The 17,190-nt window shown below is 39.5% G+C and overlaps 1 protein-coding gene across 1 annotated transcript in view; it reads right to left on the reverse strand.

The window, feature by feature from the left end:
* INTS2 (integrator complex subunit 2) overlaps positions 1 to 16,960 on the reverse strand; it is a 52,649-nt gene extending 35,689 nt beyond the window's left edge. Inside the window, exons 1-9 of the mRNA XM_007464908.1 lie at positions 16,885 to 16,960; positions 15,304 to 15,610; positions 13,873 to 14,011; positions 11,629 to 11,731; positions 10,699 to 10,812; positions 8,560 to 8,690; positions 8,139 to 8,312; positions 5,115 to 5,341; positions 3,300 to 3,425 (exon numbers count right to left, since the gene is read on the reverse strand). Coding sequence (XP_007464970.1) covers positions 3,300 to 3,425; positions 5,115 to 5,341; positions 8,139 to 8,312; positions 8,560 to 8,690; positions 10,699 to 10,812; positions 11,629 to 11,731; positions 13,873 to 14,011; positions 15,304 to 15,610; positions 16,885 to 16,894 — 1,331 coding nt within the window. The 5' untranslated portion in view covers positions 16,895 to 16,960. The remainder of the gene's footprint in view (positions 1 to 3,299; positions 3,426 to 5,114; positions 5,342 to 8,138; positions 8,313 to 8,559; positions 8,691 to 10,698; positions 10,813 to 11,628; positions 11,732 to 13,872; positions 14,012 to 15,303; positions 15,611 to 16,884) is intronic.
* Positions 16,961 to 17,190: the final 230 nt, after the last annotated feature.

The raw sequence follows: 17,190 nt of genomic DNA on the forward strand, positions 1-17,190 counted from the left end.
TATATATATATAAAACTGAATCACTTTGCTATACACCAGAAACTAACACAATATTGTAAAATCAACTATACTTTAATAAAATAAATTTTAAAAAAAAGAAAGAAATTACTTCAGGTAAAGAGAAAAGAAAGTACTTCATTTCACGTACTTAAATTCATACCTTCCTGAAACACACAAACTACATTAAAGGGATTTTCTTAAAAGGCATAAATGCATAGGATGATTATGAGGGACAACAACACAACATATTGGAAGCCAGAGCCAATACGGATGAGTGATAACTGACTTAGCAGACCCGAGAAAGCAGAATACTAAACTGACAGGTGGGAAAACCAATCTACCACTTATACCACAGAATCCCCAAAAGCTCAGAAACTGACAACTCCAGGCAGTTCTGGGAGTGAGAATGAAGACAGAGACTAAATATAGACAGTCTATATGAGCAGCAGACCTCCAAATCACCTCCATTCTACACACCTAGATGAATACCCATCCCCCAGTAGAGAGGAGACTAGAGATCTATTCTCTGGATATGGTAAAAGAGGGTGTCTCTGAACTGACGGACAATTAGGGATATCTAGAGCACCTTTCTGAAAGTAGAAGAATTATGTGAATGATTATACTGCAGTCTGAGACATCCCAGCCCTTAACCCTCACTTTATTTATAGGCCTCCACTCCCCAAGCAAGACAACAGTCTTCTCTAAGACTCTGAAAAGCCCAAGAGTTTCCCATCTATGCATTCAGAAGTTCTAACCTGCTTTTTAGTTTCCCACTCTTAAATATGAACAATCAAGAATTACCAAACGCCTGAAAAAAAGCTTCTAACTTGAAAAATATAGAACAAAAAAAGGCAGAAAAAAACAAACTTAGAGAAAAGAAACAGAACAAATAAAACCCCTTCAATCATTATGATTAATATCAGAGAAAGCATGCCACGATGAAGCAGTAGACAGTATAAAAAGGAAACAATCAGAATAAAAAAGAGCTCTTAGAAATAAAAAACTAAATAGGATTAGAAGACAAGGTTGAGAACAAATCCTAAAAGGCAGTATAGGCAGTATCTTTCTGAGGTGACTGAAATGTTCTAAAATTACATTGTGGTAATGGTTGCATGACTTTGTAAATATACTAAAAACTATTAAATTGTTTATTAAATTGTTAAGTTATACACTTTAAAATGGGTGAATTTTATGGTATGTAAATTGTGTTTCAATAAAGCTGTTTTTTAAAATGCAGAACAAGACAAAGGTAAGGAAAATAAGAAAGAATAAGAAAATAAGATGATAATTTCAGGAAGTCCAATATCCAAATAAGAGGAGCTTTCAAACAGAGAAAACACATGTGGTGGACATTACCAACAAATTAGTTCAAGAAAATTTCCTAGAACTGAACACTGTGAGCTCCCAGGTTAAAAGGGCTAACTAAATACCTAGGATGAAGGCATTCCCTGGAGGTCCAGTGGTTAGGACTCAAAGCTCTCACTGCCAGGGCCCTCGGTTCGACCCCTGGTCGGGGAACTAAGATCCCACAAGCCATGTGGCATGGCCAAAAAAAAAAACCCTAAGATGAAAGACAAAACAGACCCATACAAAAGCATATCATCCACAAATTTCAAAACCCTAGGAACAGGGCTTCCCTGGTGGCGCAGTGGTTGAGAGTCCGCCTGCTGATGCAGGGGACACGGGGTCATGCCCCGGTCTGGGAAGATCCCACATGCCGCGGAGCGGCTGGGCCCATGAGCCATGGCTGCTGAGCCTGCGCGTCCGGAGCCTGTTGCTCCGCAACGGGAGAGGCCACAACAGTGAGAGGCCCGCGTACCGGAAAAAAAAAAAAAAACCCCTAGGGACAAAAGGCTAATCCTACATGACTCCATAGTTAAAAAGAACAAGCCACAAAAAGGACCAGGAATCAGAATGTCATCAGATTTCTCAACAGTAACACTGGAAGTTAGAAGACAATAGAGCAAGACTTTCAAAATTCTCAAAGGGAATTATTTCCAACTTAGAATTCTATACCCCGTCAAACTATCAATCAAGTGTCAAAGCAGAATAAAGACATTTTCAGAAATACCCAGTCTTAAAATAATTTACCTCTCACATACCCGTTCTAAAGAAGCAAAATGAGGGAGCAAATTAATAAAGATGGAGGGACTTCCCTGGTAATCCGGTGGTTAAGACTCCACGCTCCCAATGCTGGGGGCCCAGTTCGATCCCTGGTCAGGGAACTAGATCCCACATGCTACAACTAAAAGATCTCACATGCCACAACTAAAGATCCCATGTGCTGCAACTAAAGATACCACATGCCACAAGGAAGATCCCGAGTGCCTCAACTAAGACCCGGCACAGCCAAATAAATAAATAAATAAATAAATAAAAGAAAAAAGTAAAAAGATGGAGACATAAGATGCAGGAAACAGAAGACCCAACAAAGGACAGCTGAAGCGAGTCCCCAAAATAATAGTGAAGAGCAATTCCCAGACGAGAGCTGTGTACCAGGTGCAGAGGTAACCAGTTCAGATGGGAGGTCAAAATGATCCAAGAGAGATTTCCCCAAGAAAATGAAACTGGCAGAACATCTAATGAGTCTGAACATCTTGAGAGGAGGTTTAGATTGGCAGAGAGTTTGAGATTGGATTAACGTAAGCACATAAAATACAGAGCAAATGAAAAACAAAGAACAAAAACACAGGATAATTATTAATGGAGAAACAAGTTTTGCAAAAGAAAAGTAATCATCTACTGCTTGGTTGAGCTTCCAATAGTGTAAAATAAACAACTACGTATTGGTCAAAGCAAAATAACTGTACTGGGAGAATGGGAAGATAGAAAGGATGTGTAGATATGTTGAGGACAGAGAGAAAAGAGAGAACTAATTCCTTATTTTCATAGTGGGAAGTCAACAAATACTCCTAAAACGAAAAATCAGGACGTAGCGAATACAAACATGTTAATAAAGATGTGGTAGTAAAAAACAAAAGAATCAGCTGAAAGAACTGAAAGAAGCTGCCTCTAGGGAAGGGGAAACAGGGAGAGGGGGGAATAAGGACTACAATTTGCCTCAAATCTTGAAGAACTATTTTGACTCCTTTAAACAATGTGTACATGAAACTTTGATAAAGACAAATAAAATAACTGGCATACAGGAAATGCTACTGATATCCTTTCATTAAATGATAATACCAATGTCCCTATCTTAGACCATTTTGTAGTAAGCTCCTAATTAATTTTATACATGTGTTTTAATAAATAAACAAAAGCAGACCTTGAGAAAATAGTACAATTATATAGTTGGGTACCTGACAAGTGTAGAAAAGGCCAGGAGCATACAAAAGGAAAGTGAAACAAAGCGAACCCCAGCTGGTGTGGCAGGAGGACGGCTTGTCATCAACTGCAGTAATTGCTCAGCTTCTTCCTCAGTTGGTCTAAAAAAGGATTACATTATTAGGTTTTACTTTTTTCAGTTGAGAGAAGGAAGAAAGGACTTCTCAACAGTTTAACCTTTCAGATACAAATCTTGAGCTTTATAATGTACCTCACTGTTTATAAAATCTTTAATATCTTAAGATGTCAAAAGCAAAACTGTTGAATTCACAACCAGTGTTTTTCCTCAGACACAAATACAGGTAGTCCCCACTTTGCACAGTAATGTGGGACCATAAAAATAACGATGCAAGCTGAAACTGCATCAAGAGCTTAATAATCAGTGGGGAAAATTACAGCTGTTCCGCGCCTTTTAAAATTTTTGTCAGGACATTAAAAACTCTGTTGGTTACAATGAATAGGGAAATTTTTTTAAATAGTAAAACTAATATTTATACAGCATTCTATAATTGGATATATTAGAAACACTGGGAATTAAAGTGTTTTCTTTGTAAAAGATTTATCAAGAGTAGTTTGAACAGCCCTTGCCACCTTCTCATTGTATAACTTATAATATGGAGTGAGCATCTTCTCTAAGCCTTGATGAATTATCATACCCCCTTCTAAGTTTGGATCAGCTTCCAATATTTTATCCTTTGTACTTCCAGTCATGAAATATCTGAGAGTTCCTTTAATGTGAAGATTTTTGCCAGCATCAGTCCTCTGGGTCTTCATCCTTTTTGTCACAATGACTTTCCTCAAGTTCGCCTTCACTAAGTTCACCTGGCTACGTATCTAGGGTCTCTCAAATCGCAGCACTGTCAACATTCTCACAGTCAGCTATTTCTTCTATTTACGTTTGGCTCAAATGTCACTTCCAGTGTTAACTACTTTGTTTCTTTGCTACACTTTCATTTTTATTGGCCAATTCCCTCTTTCAATTATCCATTTCTGTAAAACATCACATGGGTTTATTCACTGAGAGACAAGGAGATGATACTACTACTCACTTTGCTGTCTGTTCATAAACTGAGTAATACTTGTACATTGACTAGTTACTGAAAGATTTTAAAAGAAATGATGTGATTGGTCACTGCTCATGATGTGCCTCTTTTATTTACACAGTGATTTGTGTTTTAAAAAGCTCTCAGCAAAGTTTGTACTTTATACAATAATTTAGTTAATGTATCATGGTAACTGATACATTAGTTGTTGAGGGAGCAGTGTTATTTAACTAAAGTGTGGTAACTGAAACTCATGTTAACAGAGACATGCAAAGTGAGGACTATATGTATAACAGCTGAGGACAGTATTCAAAAGGATGTAAGCCAGTGACTACGAAATCTCGTGCTTAATAATCGCATCATATCAATTTCAAACAATCTATGATCTCAGTTGTAAAAGGAAACACAGAACACATTTACTCCAACTAGCTGCAAGGGCTAGGTAAAGGATAACTCACAGATCACTCATGATAGTCATGTCAAGCTGTGGTAGAGTCATAGATTTCTTAAACTGCTCTCACTCCTCCCATATTTACATAATTCTATTTACAATCAGACCAGAATAGATGGATACATCCCAGCTAGGAATGCTTGCCTTAGGCCTCCATTCTTGATATAGGCGAGCTCACTACCTAAGCCCAATAAAAAACCCAAATCCTCTGAATAAAAGGCCTGTGGCTCACTTTCTTGGGATTAGAAACAAGAAAGCAAAATGACAAAAAGGTAAAATATCAAATTATTGAATACTTGAGTCCAGCGATCCCCATCAAAGCACAGTACAGACGTAAGAGTGCACTGGCTTTCACAACATGCTCTTCTTTCAGCCCCGAATACACAGACACATTGGTCTCCATCTCCACATCAGCTTCTTCCACAATGCAGGTGCTTCTTACTGTGGGAAGAATGCCCATCAACTCCAGAAGAAGCTGCCTTCTCATTTGCCAAAGGACAGAACTACTGGTCTCTCTTTTTCTCTGTAAGGGAAAAATATGGGCCACAAAAGGAAGAAAGCATGGAGCACTTATTAAGTCAGAAGGAAGCTCAAACAAAGCTCTCCACTTAAACACTTGAAACTGATCCATTTGAGGAGGCTGAGGCTATCATAACTGCAGAATCTCATTTTAATCCATCGAGCAAATTCAGTGGATTTGACAAATACTCTACTCACCCTAATTTGGACTGGTTGTACAGAAAATGCTAAATTAATAACAATTTGAGATGTAAAATATCATGTAAATGATGCTTTCAAATACATAATGACTAGTGGAGTCGTATGTACAAAGTGCTCAGATTGTGAAGACACAAGGGCTTGGGTGGAAACAAAAGCTCTGCTATTAACTGATTATGTACTTTTAGGCATATAAGTCAACCTCTCTGAACCCCTTGTCTTAAATGACAAGGAGATGAATATCTTATTAATAATATTTAACTCCCAGGAGTGCTCTAATTAGGAGTTTACAAGTCTACCACCCCCCCAGTTCTTCAGGCAGGGATGACGTCCAGTCATCTCTTACTCATCAGGGCCTGACATATTGTGCCTGACGTACAGCAAGCGTTCAATATTTGCTAAATAGATGAATGAACGAACAAAGATAATAAATATGAAAGCAGTTCTAAACTGTAAAGGACTAGGCAAAAGTTAGTTCTTATTTTTAGAGTGTTTCAAAGTAAAATATGGTAAGCCTGTTTTATTAATGATATAAGGTTCAAATAAGAAAAGTTTATTGCACACAAAGAACAATTACAAACAAGCGGATCATACCAAGGGCTTAGCATATAGAAGGAATACTAGAAATATTCACTTCCTTTTCAAAAGCAAAGTTTAAAATTAGTTTTCATACGGGCTAGAAGTAAAGTAAAACTTGGATACAGAAAAGTATGGTGAATTCATGGCATAAAAAAATTAGACTGAAGAAGGATCTAAGCAGTACACATGTTACTGTCAAGCTCACTGACCTCAACAAGTTAAAACCCATTCTGCATTAGTTTCTTTGTAGGGACAGGACTCTATTCACAGAGTTACCATGAGATGTTTTTTGAAAAAACAATATTTTGCAAGTTAAAAACTGTTGCAAAATATAATATATATTCATCAACAGATGGATGGATAAACGTAGTAGATACATACAATAAAAGATTAGCCTTAGAAAGGAAGGAAATTCTGACACATGCCACAACATGCATGGACCTTAAAAACATAATGCTAGGGACTTCCCTGGAGGCGCAGTGGTTAAGAATCTGCCTGCCAAAGCAGGGGACACGGGTTTGAGCCCTGGTCCAGGAAGATCCCACATGCCGTGGAGCAACTAAGCCCACGTGCTGCAACTACTGAAGCCCGCGCGCCTAGAGCCTATGCTCTGCAACAGGAGAAGCCACCACAATGAGAAGCCCGCACACCACAATGAAGAGTAGCCCCCGCTTGCCTCAACTAAAGGAAGCCCACGCACAGCAACAAAGACCCAATGCAGCCAAAAATAAAATAAAATAAACATTATGCTGAGGAAAATAAGCCAAACTCAAAAAGAGAAATACCACATATACGAGGTACCTAGAATGGGCAAATTCATAGAAACAGAAAGTAGAAAAGAGATTACCAGGCACTGGGAGGAAGGAGGAATGGGAAATTATTGTTTAATGGGCACAGAGTTTCTGTTTGGGATGATGAAAAAGTTCTCAAAATGAATAGTGATGATGGTTGCACAACATTGTAAATGTACTTAATGTCACTGAACTGTACACTTAAAAATGATTCAAATGGTAAATTTTACATTATGTATATTTTACCACAATAATATCATAATAATAATAATATACACACACATATTAAAATTACAGACTACAATAACAACTTGTATTGTTGACCTAAGGTAGCAACCTAACGTAGCAGTTCTCACATGGCTGACCCAGAAACCTGGAGATTACCAATACTCTTTTGGGGGTCCAGAAGGTCAAAAATATTTCCTTAACATTATAGATCTTTTTTACTCATTTTCCCACAAGTATACAGTGCAGTTTTTCCAAATGCCAGACATTAAAGAGACTTGCTAAAATGCACAATGGTACCACTCTTTTCAGTAAATTTTTGTTTTGGAAAATACGGTTATTTTTCATTAAAAAAATATGTTATAGTCACATTTAATGAGATTATTATTGTTATTTTTCAATGAATTATAAATAAATATTTCAAAAACTGCAGTTTTCATTTCTAGTATGGTAAATATCAATAGATAAAATCCTATACAGGGACTTCCCTGGTGGCGCAGTGGTTAAGAATCCGCCTGCCAATGCAGGGGACACGGGTTTGAGCCCTGGTCCAGGAAAATCCCACATGCTGTGGAACAACTAAGCCTGTGCGCCACAACTACTGAGCCTGCAATCTAGAGCCTTCAAGCCACAACTACTGAGCCCAAGTGTCACAACTACTGAAGCCCATGCACATAGAGCCCATGCTCTGCAGCAAGAGAAGCCAAAGCAATGAGAAGCCCACACACCGCAGCGAAGAGTAGCCCCCACTCGCCGCAACTAGAGAAAGCCTGCAGGCAGTAACAAAGACCCAACACGGCCAAAAATAAATAAATTTTAAAAAAAAAAAAAAGCCTATACAAAAGCTCTTTGGAGTTCTCAATGATTTATTTTAAATGTTAGGAGGTCCTGAGACTAAGAAGTTTGAGAACCATGGACTTAATGACATCATTCTAAAAGTGTTTCTTCCTCTCTTACTAACTACTAAAATAGCCTGATCCTTGGTCTATACACGTATTTCTCCCTCACCTGCTGTCCATTTCGGATAAAAGTTCCAAACCAAGTCCGGACTTTCGCATTTGTTCCAAGAAGTAAACCACTAACAAAACAAACCAAGTCACTCACTCCGTCTTCACTAGCTTCATTTTTAGTATGATCCAAGGTCAAAGCCACTCCAAGACCTGGCAAGTGACATTCTTCCACCTAACAGAGCAAAGAAAACAAACTGAATTCAATATCATAAGGAAAAGGGCCAGGATGAGCCAGAATCTAAAGCACCTAAAATTTAGGGGAGGACATAACACAAAACATAAAAACCCAGAGAAGAAGGTAATACATCCAGTCTATAACTATAATTCCAAATCTCTATAATATTCTAAAACCATCTTGAGAAGAGTTCCTGGTCCTAATATAAAGGCTTTTATCTCAGAAAAATAATAAGATCTCTTACCACCATGCCTCGGACCTTCAGGGCCTGAGAAGGATTCATTTTACATAAGAAGCGTAAGGCATCCGTCCTCCGCCTTCCTCCAAGACTCTCTTCATCTTGTCGTTCTCCATTTTTGATCAGGCCCCTACAAACTGAACATTTAATAGGCTCTATTACTTTAAGCTTTGTAAGTAGGATATCAGAAACAATTTTTTCAGTCTTGAGAATCGCTCATTTATGCAGATTAGACACTATAGAAGAAAAGGATCAGGAAACTTAAAACATAGCAATAGAAACTGACCAAAATAAAGCCAAGAGTGAAAAGAGACTCAAAAAAATGAACTGTGACCTGCGGAACATCAAATAGTCAAACATACTTGTAATGTCTCAGAAAAAGAGAAAGACAAATATATATATTTGAAGAAATTTTTCCAAACTTGATGAAAACTATAAATCCAGAAGTTCAATAAACCCCAAGCAGGATAAACACTAAGAAAATCATACCAAGACACATCATAATCAAATCTCTGAAAACCAGTGATAAAGAGAAAATCTTAAAAGTAGCCAGAAGGGATAAAAAAAAAAAATAAACAAATAAAAGTAGCCAGAGGAAAAAAAGGAACACGTACAGAGGAATAAAGATAAAAATTACCGTAGACAACAGAATGACATCTTTAAAGAGCTGAAAGGTCAACCTAAACCTATCGTGTAATATTCAGTAAATCTCTTAGAAACAAAAGGGAAATATTATCAATACCTCCATTTTTCAAATGAGAAGTTAAGTATCTTGATGGAGATCACACAAAGAGTGAGTGACAAGGTTAGAAATTATGCCCCTCAGGGCTTCCCTGGTGGCACAGCGGTTAAGAATCTGCCTGCCAATGCAGGGAACAGGGGTTCAAGCTCTGGTCCTGGAAGATCCCACATGCCACAGAGCAACTAAGCCCGTGTGCCACAACTACTGAACCTGCACTCTAGAGCCTGCGAGCCACAACTACTGAGCTTGCGTGCCCCAACTACTGAAGCCCACGTGCCTAGAGCCCGTGCTCTGCAACAAGAGAAGACACCACAATGAGAAGCCCGCGCACCGCAACGAAGAGTAGCCCCCGCTCGCCGCAACTAGAGAAAGTCCGCGCACAGCAACGGAGACTCAGTGCAGCCAAAAATAAACAAATAAAAATAAATAAATAGATTTATAAAAAAAAAAAAAAGAAATTATGCCCCCCAGATCCAGCATCTTTTTCTGCTTGACTCTCAATTCACGAATTACCTTGCTCAATAAATGTAATTTTTATTTCACTCAGACCCAAACAACAATCTTCAGTCACTAGCAGTTTGAAATAGTGGTGAAAATTTCAGTTGATTTTTCTCAATTTCTACCCTATACTTTTCTGCAAGCTGATAGCAATAAGGCTAAAAAACAAAGGTCTGATTGCTGGTATTTCTGATTACGTATATCTCGTATTGCTCTTTGGCTATTTCACAGATATATGTTCTCTCCCCTTTGTTCACCGAACACAGGCATTATATATTCTATTTCTTTAGTTTTTTTACTTCCCTATTATAGCACTGGTGATGAAAGGCCAAAAAAAAAAATTTTGCTGCATACTCACTGTACTTAAATCTGTAACCTCAAAACAATTTTGAATTCTCTAAACTCAGCATTTCTACAATGAATACGCACAAATAAATTTTCAAAAAATAAAATCTCAAATAAAACCCTATAAGTGTTTCTTCTTAGCTCAAAAATTAGGTCCTAGGGACTTCCCTGGTGGTGCAGTGGTTAAGAATCCGCCTGCCAATGCAGGGGACATGGGTTCGAGCCCTGGTCTGGTAAGATCCCACATGCCAAGGAACGACTAAGCCCATGTGCCACAACTACTGAGCCTGTGCTCTAGAGCTCACGGGCCACAACTACTGAAGGCCGCAAGCCTAGAGCCCATGCTCCACAACAAGAGAAGCCACCACAATGAGAAGACTGCACACCACAACGAAGAGTAGCCCCCACATGCAGCAACTAGAGAAAGCCTGCACACAGCAAAGAAGACCCAATGCAGCCAAAAATAAATAAATAAATAAATTTATATTAAAAAAAAAAAAATAGGTCCTGTACATGCCCAAGCAAATCTCTTCAATATCCCATTTTAAAATTACACTTACCTTCATTAAAACTATCAGGAACATTGGCCACCAACAGACACAAGAACCAGGCACCATTTCTAACATGGAGCAAGGCTTCAGCTACATCAACTATAGGAAGCAGGGATGGGAGCTCTATAAGAAAACAAAATCAGTGTTACTACTAAGGAGTGATATTTCATTGTATTATACATTAAACATCTTTTGACATTTCACCAGTCATTTAAAAGTAATTAAAGTACTTTCTTTTCATAGTCTAGAGTTGAACTGTCCAGTAGGATAGCCAGTAGCCACATGTGACTATTTAAATTAAAATTAAATTAAATTAAAAAGCTTCATTCCTCAATCACACTAGCCACATTTCAAGTACTCTATAACCACATGTGGCTAGTGGATACTGTACTAGACAGCACAACACAGAACACTGTCGTCGCTGTGGTGGACAGTGTTGGTCAAAAGAGTTACTTTCATGAAAATTTTCTCTCCATTTTTATGTCCTCTATCTTTTAATTCTGATCATGCATACCTATTATAAAGAGCCCAGGAAATACAAAAAGTGCAAAGAATATAAATAAAATCACCTCTAATCCCATCACTCAAAGTTAATAATTTGAAAGATTTTATTTTAATCCCCCTATGGGTATTACTTTTAACAAAACTGGGATTATATTCTACTTACCATTTTGCCACTTGCTTTCATTTAACGTATTGTGAACATTTTCCAAAATGATTACATTTCTTCAAATATACCACTTTAATGGCTGCACAGTATGCTACACTATGGAAATAATATAATTTACTTAATCATTGTCCTACTTAGTCATTTTTGACCTAAACTTTTAAGGTACATTCTTAATTAGGTGAACCTTAAAATAGCACAACACTCCAGTTACACAGTATCATTTAACAAGAAACTATATCTGAAATTTATCTTAGCACTCATTATAGTACCTGCTTGTAAAATACAAAGTACATCTGCAGCTTCCTCCAAATAGACTGGACTCTCAAATAGCTCAGATGACTTGAAAAAAAATTCTCCACTGGACTCAGATACCTTTAAAAAAAAGAAAGAAAAAAGAAATGATGAACTCTCTTAATTTCAGGTAATGAATTAGACCGCTTACTATTTTTGTAATTATTTTTTGAGCTTACAGACCATGTCTCTTAATGAGTCATTAATATACTACAGTAGAATATGCAGTACTGGATGAATGTACCAATTTAACCACAATTAGTCAAGTCACATTATTATTCCAGACATGCAATATGAGTCTTGATAATTTATATCTATACAAATATTTGGAGACATCTGGAATTAAAGACAAGCCAGAGAAATGAACTAAGAATGCTACCTACATAAGTTGTAGTTCAAAAAAAAGCTAAAGAACTATAAACTTAAAGCAGTATAACAGCTATAAATTCATGTTCTAAATGAAGTGTGGGAAAAACAAAGAATAAAAATTTAGGTCATCAAAAGTACCAACCAGCTTTTCTGAAAATTTCCTACAGAAGTTTCATTGCTACATTTCCCATATGCTGAAGGGTGCTGAACTGAAAAACTGGAAACCTCTCAGAGGAGGCAGGTCACTTATTTCATTAGAGGCATCAAGTACAGTATTAAGAAAAAGATGTAGGAAAATATTAGTTAAAATTAAAGACTGTCAAGAATTCCCCGGCAGTTCAGTGGTAAGGGCTCTGTGCTTTCACTGCTGATGGCCCAGGTTCGATCCCTGGTCAGGGAACTAAGAGCCTGCAAGCCACATGGTGTGGCCAAAAAAATAAGAAAAATCAAAAAGAAAAGAAAAAGAAAAAATTAAAGACTATCAGTATAGTAGAAAAGATCTGAAGTAAATAACTTTGTAATAGAAAAAAAAAATTAAGATTTGTAACATATCTTAAAAACTACCTAGAACTAACTAAATCCACCCCCCCCATCAGTATTTTCTTTGGAAACAGAATTTAGGTTTTTTTGGTCCACAATTGATAAAACTAAACTTTATTTATTATAAATTAACTAACCTTGAGATTCCCAAAGTAAAAAACATTTGCTTCTCAAACTCTGGGCCCAATCTTATATAAGACATCTTAATATGAAGATCCAATTTAGTTCTCTGTATGGTAACTCCTAACATTCACAAATTTAAAATTCAGAGTTTCAATTAACCATTATCACCCAAAAGTCCATGACCTAAAGTAACCTATGTACACCCAAAACTAATATAACATTGCAAATCTTCAATAAAAATAAATAAATAGAGACTTCCCTGGTGGCACAGTGGTTAAGAATCTGCCTGCCAATGCAGGGGACACGGGTTCGAGCCCTGCTCTGGGAAGATCCCACATGCCGCAGAGCAACTAAGCCCGTGCGCCACAACTACTGAGCCTGCGCTCTAGAGCCCATGAGCCACAACTACTGAAGCCTGCGTGCCACAACTACTGAGCCCACATGCCTAGAGCCCATGCTCTGCAGCAAGAGAAGCCACCACAATGAGAAGCCCACACACCGCAGGGAAGAGTAGCCCCCACTCGCCGCAACTAGAGAAAGCCCGTGCAGCAACGAAGACCCAATGCAACCAAAAATAAATAAATAAAAACTAAAAAAAATTTTTTTTAAATAAAAGAAAGAAAGTAACCTATCATTTTGCTGAGATGAGAGGTTGAATAGCCTTCTTTAGTATACAGGAACAATTCAGCCACCTAGTGAGTGAAGCTAGCCAAATATCCCACATTCAATTCAGCTTTGATACTCCCCGGTCACCATTACATATGAGGTACATAATTCAATCAGTATCTAAAGGAATCTCACACATTTTTTAGGAATCACGTACATATTTCACAACATTTTATGGGAGAAATTATATCCTATAGAGATATGGTCAAATTTTGTCATTTATACAAGTCTTGAGCTATATATCTTTCTAAATATCAAGAAGCCGTTGAATGGACTCCATACAGAAAAAAACCTTATGATAGAGAATGCAGAATAGGCATAAATTAGAGAAAATAGTAATTAGAAACAGCCTTTAAAAGCAGGCATTTAATAACCTTTCAAGCCTTTGAAAGGAAGACACTTACATAACAAATAGAAATATGTGTACGAGAGGATGCAACCTGCCTGCCTTCTTGCCTGTTTCTACCTTCTATGTGTAGACAACAAGTCATGCATATTTTGAGCTGTGATTAAAATAGACGCACCTTGTTCATAATTGCCAAAAGTTCACTAAGCACAAGACGCAATCGACGAGGTGAATCACTGTGTTCAAACTCTAAAGTCAGTCCATGCTGCAGCTGTGATACCAGGATGCTCTCTCCACTGCCTCCTCCAAGTTTATGCCTAATAAAGTACAAACGTGTAAAACAATTATGAGAACACTGGCACAGAAATAAAAGCATAAAAATGACCTTTTACAGAAATAATCTACAAAAGAATATATGAATTCTTTTCATATATTTCATGAATGTATTACTTCTGAAATATTTTGTTTTTCTATTTCAGAGATGCACAACCTGTGTAAAGACTCCATTACAATTGACAGTTAACACCCACTCCCATTAACAACAGTGGCTCACTACTGGATCCACAATGGGGGAGGAAGGACAAAACAAATGTCCAGAATTTGGGGGACTCAGTACAAGCTTAACAAGTCTCCTACAGGACTTCCCTGGAGGTCCAATGGTTAAGACTCCGCACTTCTACTGCGGGGGATGGGGGTTCCATCCCTGGTTGGGGAACTAAGATCCCTGGCTGGGGAACTAAGATCCCTCGTCAGGGAACTAAGATCCTGCATGCTGTGTGGCAGGGCCAAAAAATAAAATAAAAATAAAAATAAAAATAAAAGCCTCTCAGGAGATTCCAATAAATCCTTCTACTCTAGGGGAACTTACCCTAACCCCTTCCCACTGAGAGTAATTAGCCTAATCAGTTTAGCCTGAGCACAACAGTGTATATAGCCAAAGTTCTCAGTGCAACATTTTACAATATGGAATTCAAAAGACCCTAGAGGCCTTCCCTGGTGGCACAGTGGTTGGGAGTCCGCCTGCTGATGCAGGGGACACGGGTTCATGCCCCGGTTTAGGAAGATCCCACATGCTGCAGAGCGGCTAGGCCCGTAAGCCATGGCCGCCGAGCCTGCGCGTCTGGAGCCTGTGCTCCGCAACGGGAGAGGCCACAACAGTGAGAGGCCCGCGTACCACACACACACACAAAATACAAAAGACCCTAGAATTTTAATTATAAATAAAAAATAACTTTAAAAAATGCTCTCCAGGGCTTCCCTGGTGGCGCAGTGGTTGAGAGTCCGCCTGCCAATTCAGGGGACACGGGTTCGTGCCCCGGTCCGGGAAGATTCCACAAGCCACGGAGCTGCTGGGCCCGTGAGCCATGGCCGCTGAGCCTGCGCGTCCGGAGCCTGTGCTCCGCAACGGGAGAGGCCACAACAGTGAGAGGCCCACGTACCGCAAAAAAAAAAAATGCTCTCCAAAGTTCAGATTCCCAATCTTCTCTTTTTTGGAAGAGTGCACTGCAATAAGAAGCCCTAAAATCTCCAAAAAAAAATTTGATTCCCCCTTTTTAAGCAAATCGAAATAAATACCAATCAATCTACATATTATATAGTATTACATTACCTAAGCTGCTGTTCTTTGCTGGCATCCTGTTCTAAAGCATGAAAGTCCACAGACAACAAAGCAACAATGGAATTGACAGCTTCCACTCCAGAGAGAAGACGAAGGATGAGTTTTTTATCCTGAGCCCAGCTTTGGCTCTGGTCAGCAGGAGCACAAAGTGCCATCCGCACCAAGCAGGGCAGGAGAAGTCTTAATTCTGGATCACTTAAAGATGCCAAACGAACAACATCCACCTTCTGCATTGCCTCAAAAGCAAAAGGACTGACAAACTGAAGGCTTGTACACTCAGTCATTATCACTGTTGATCCTAGTGGTTAAAAAAAAAGTAGGGGTATAACTCCACATGTATGAGTTCCCCTCTTTTTAAAACCTCTGAAAAATGTGGTTTATCTTTAATAGGCCCTGATGTTGGCAATATTCCTGGCACAATTAAAGGCTCCCTATGTTTCTACTGCCACCTGGAAAATGAGAAAGAAAACAGAGTATATTAATGTCTCTTTCAGACTTAGGGACCTTCTGTTCTAATACTCCCATTTTGCAAAGAAGGAATATGAAACCCAGAGAGATTAAGTAACAGGCCCAGAGGAGTATTACTAGTCAGTGGCAAAATCCAAGGCTGAACCCTCATCTACTAAATCCCAGTCCAATACTTTCTCCACTGTACCAGTCCTATGAGTGCCACAATGCAAGTAAAAGAACAGCATAGTTAAGGACGCTCATCTTTTGTACCTCTTTATTTTCACATGCCTACCCAACATATGTGAAGAACCGTTAAGCTTCTCTTTCCCACCCTCCACGAGTCGGTGGAAGCACTGGTAAATCGCCTCACTAGCCAGAAGTTATGACAGCTTCAACGCCCTGGAGACCTTAACACCATCCTATATCCCCTGTGTTACTAGTAACAAACAAACAAACAAAAAACAGCTGTGGAGGTGCAATTAGCTGTGGGACAAAGCTGAGTCCCACTTGGGCACTTCTCTGTCTTCAAGAGCAATCAGAAACAGAAAAAGCAAGTAGCAGGTCGCCAAAGCCATCTCCTTTGAGACCCACAGACTAGCAGAAACGTGGGTAACAGAGGGCTGGGCAGAAACGTTTTGCTTTTAAGCAAAAGGAGCTGGCCTTTTAACAGAGGGGCGGGCTGATAGAGCCGAGGCGCCAAGACATGTGTGCTCATAGGTCTGGCCCCGGGCGTAACGAGAACCAGCCAATCCCTCTGGCTGAGAAAAGTCGGGCAGGTTGCGGACATGGACCCCGAAACGCTCTGACGCCTGAGAAGTGAAAGCTTCATACCTTAAAATCTACCCTCCAACCTCCCGGGACCCCACGGGGATTCGGCGCCCTAGAGGCGGCACTAGAGGCGGGACGCGGTAGAAATCTAGAGCGCTGTCCGAAGTTGGGCCTAGGCGATAATCCGGATTCCCCAGCCCTGGCTGTGCCCTGAGTCGGGCAGCAAAAACCCAGTCGCCGGGACCAATCGGGCCATCGGTGCGATGGGGGCTCGATGAGGACACCGCACAAAGGCACAGCCCGGACTGAAGGGAGGGGAAAGCGGAGGAGACTGTTTCAACCTGCACACAGCACCTTCATTCATCCCCAGCGTCTGGCTCCCGTCGGCCACCGTACTGGACTGAAAAGAAGGGCTGCTGCGAAAGGAAAACCGGAGACGTCGGCGATGATGCAACGGCGCTCATGGGCGGCTCCACCCCTTCCGCCTTCTCTGTGTGGGCTACCCAACTTCCCCCTGGGAGTTGTAGGATCGTGCCGTTTGCAGTCTCTTTTCCAGAGCATACCTGCTGAATCCTTTTAGATAAATCAAGGCCCTCCGAACTGCAGTTTCATCATCACAGGACTACCGTGGCATTCAAATGACAACGTGTGTAAAAGAAA

Source organism: Lipotes vexillifer, unplaced genomic scaffold (genome assembly GCF_000442215.2).
Source record: "Lipotes vexillifer unplaced genomic scaffold, Lipotes_vexillifer_v1.1 scaffold788, whole genome shotgun sequence".
Classification (NCBI taxonomy): domain Eukaryota; kingdom Metazoa; phylum Chordata; class Mammalia; order Artiodactyla; family Lipotidae; genus Lipotes; species Lipotes vexillifer.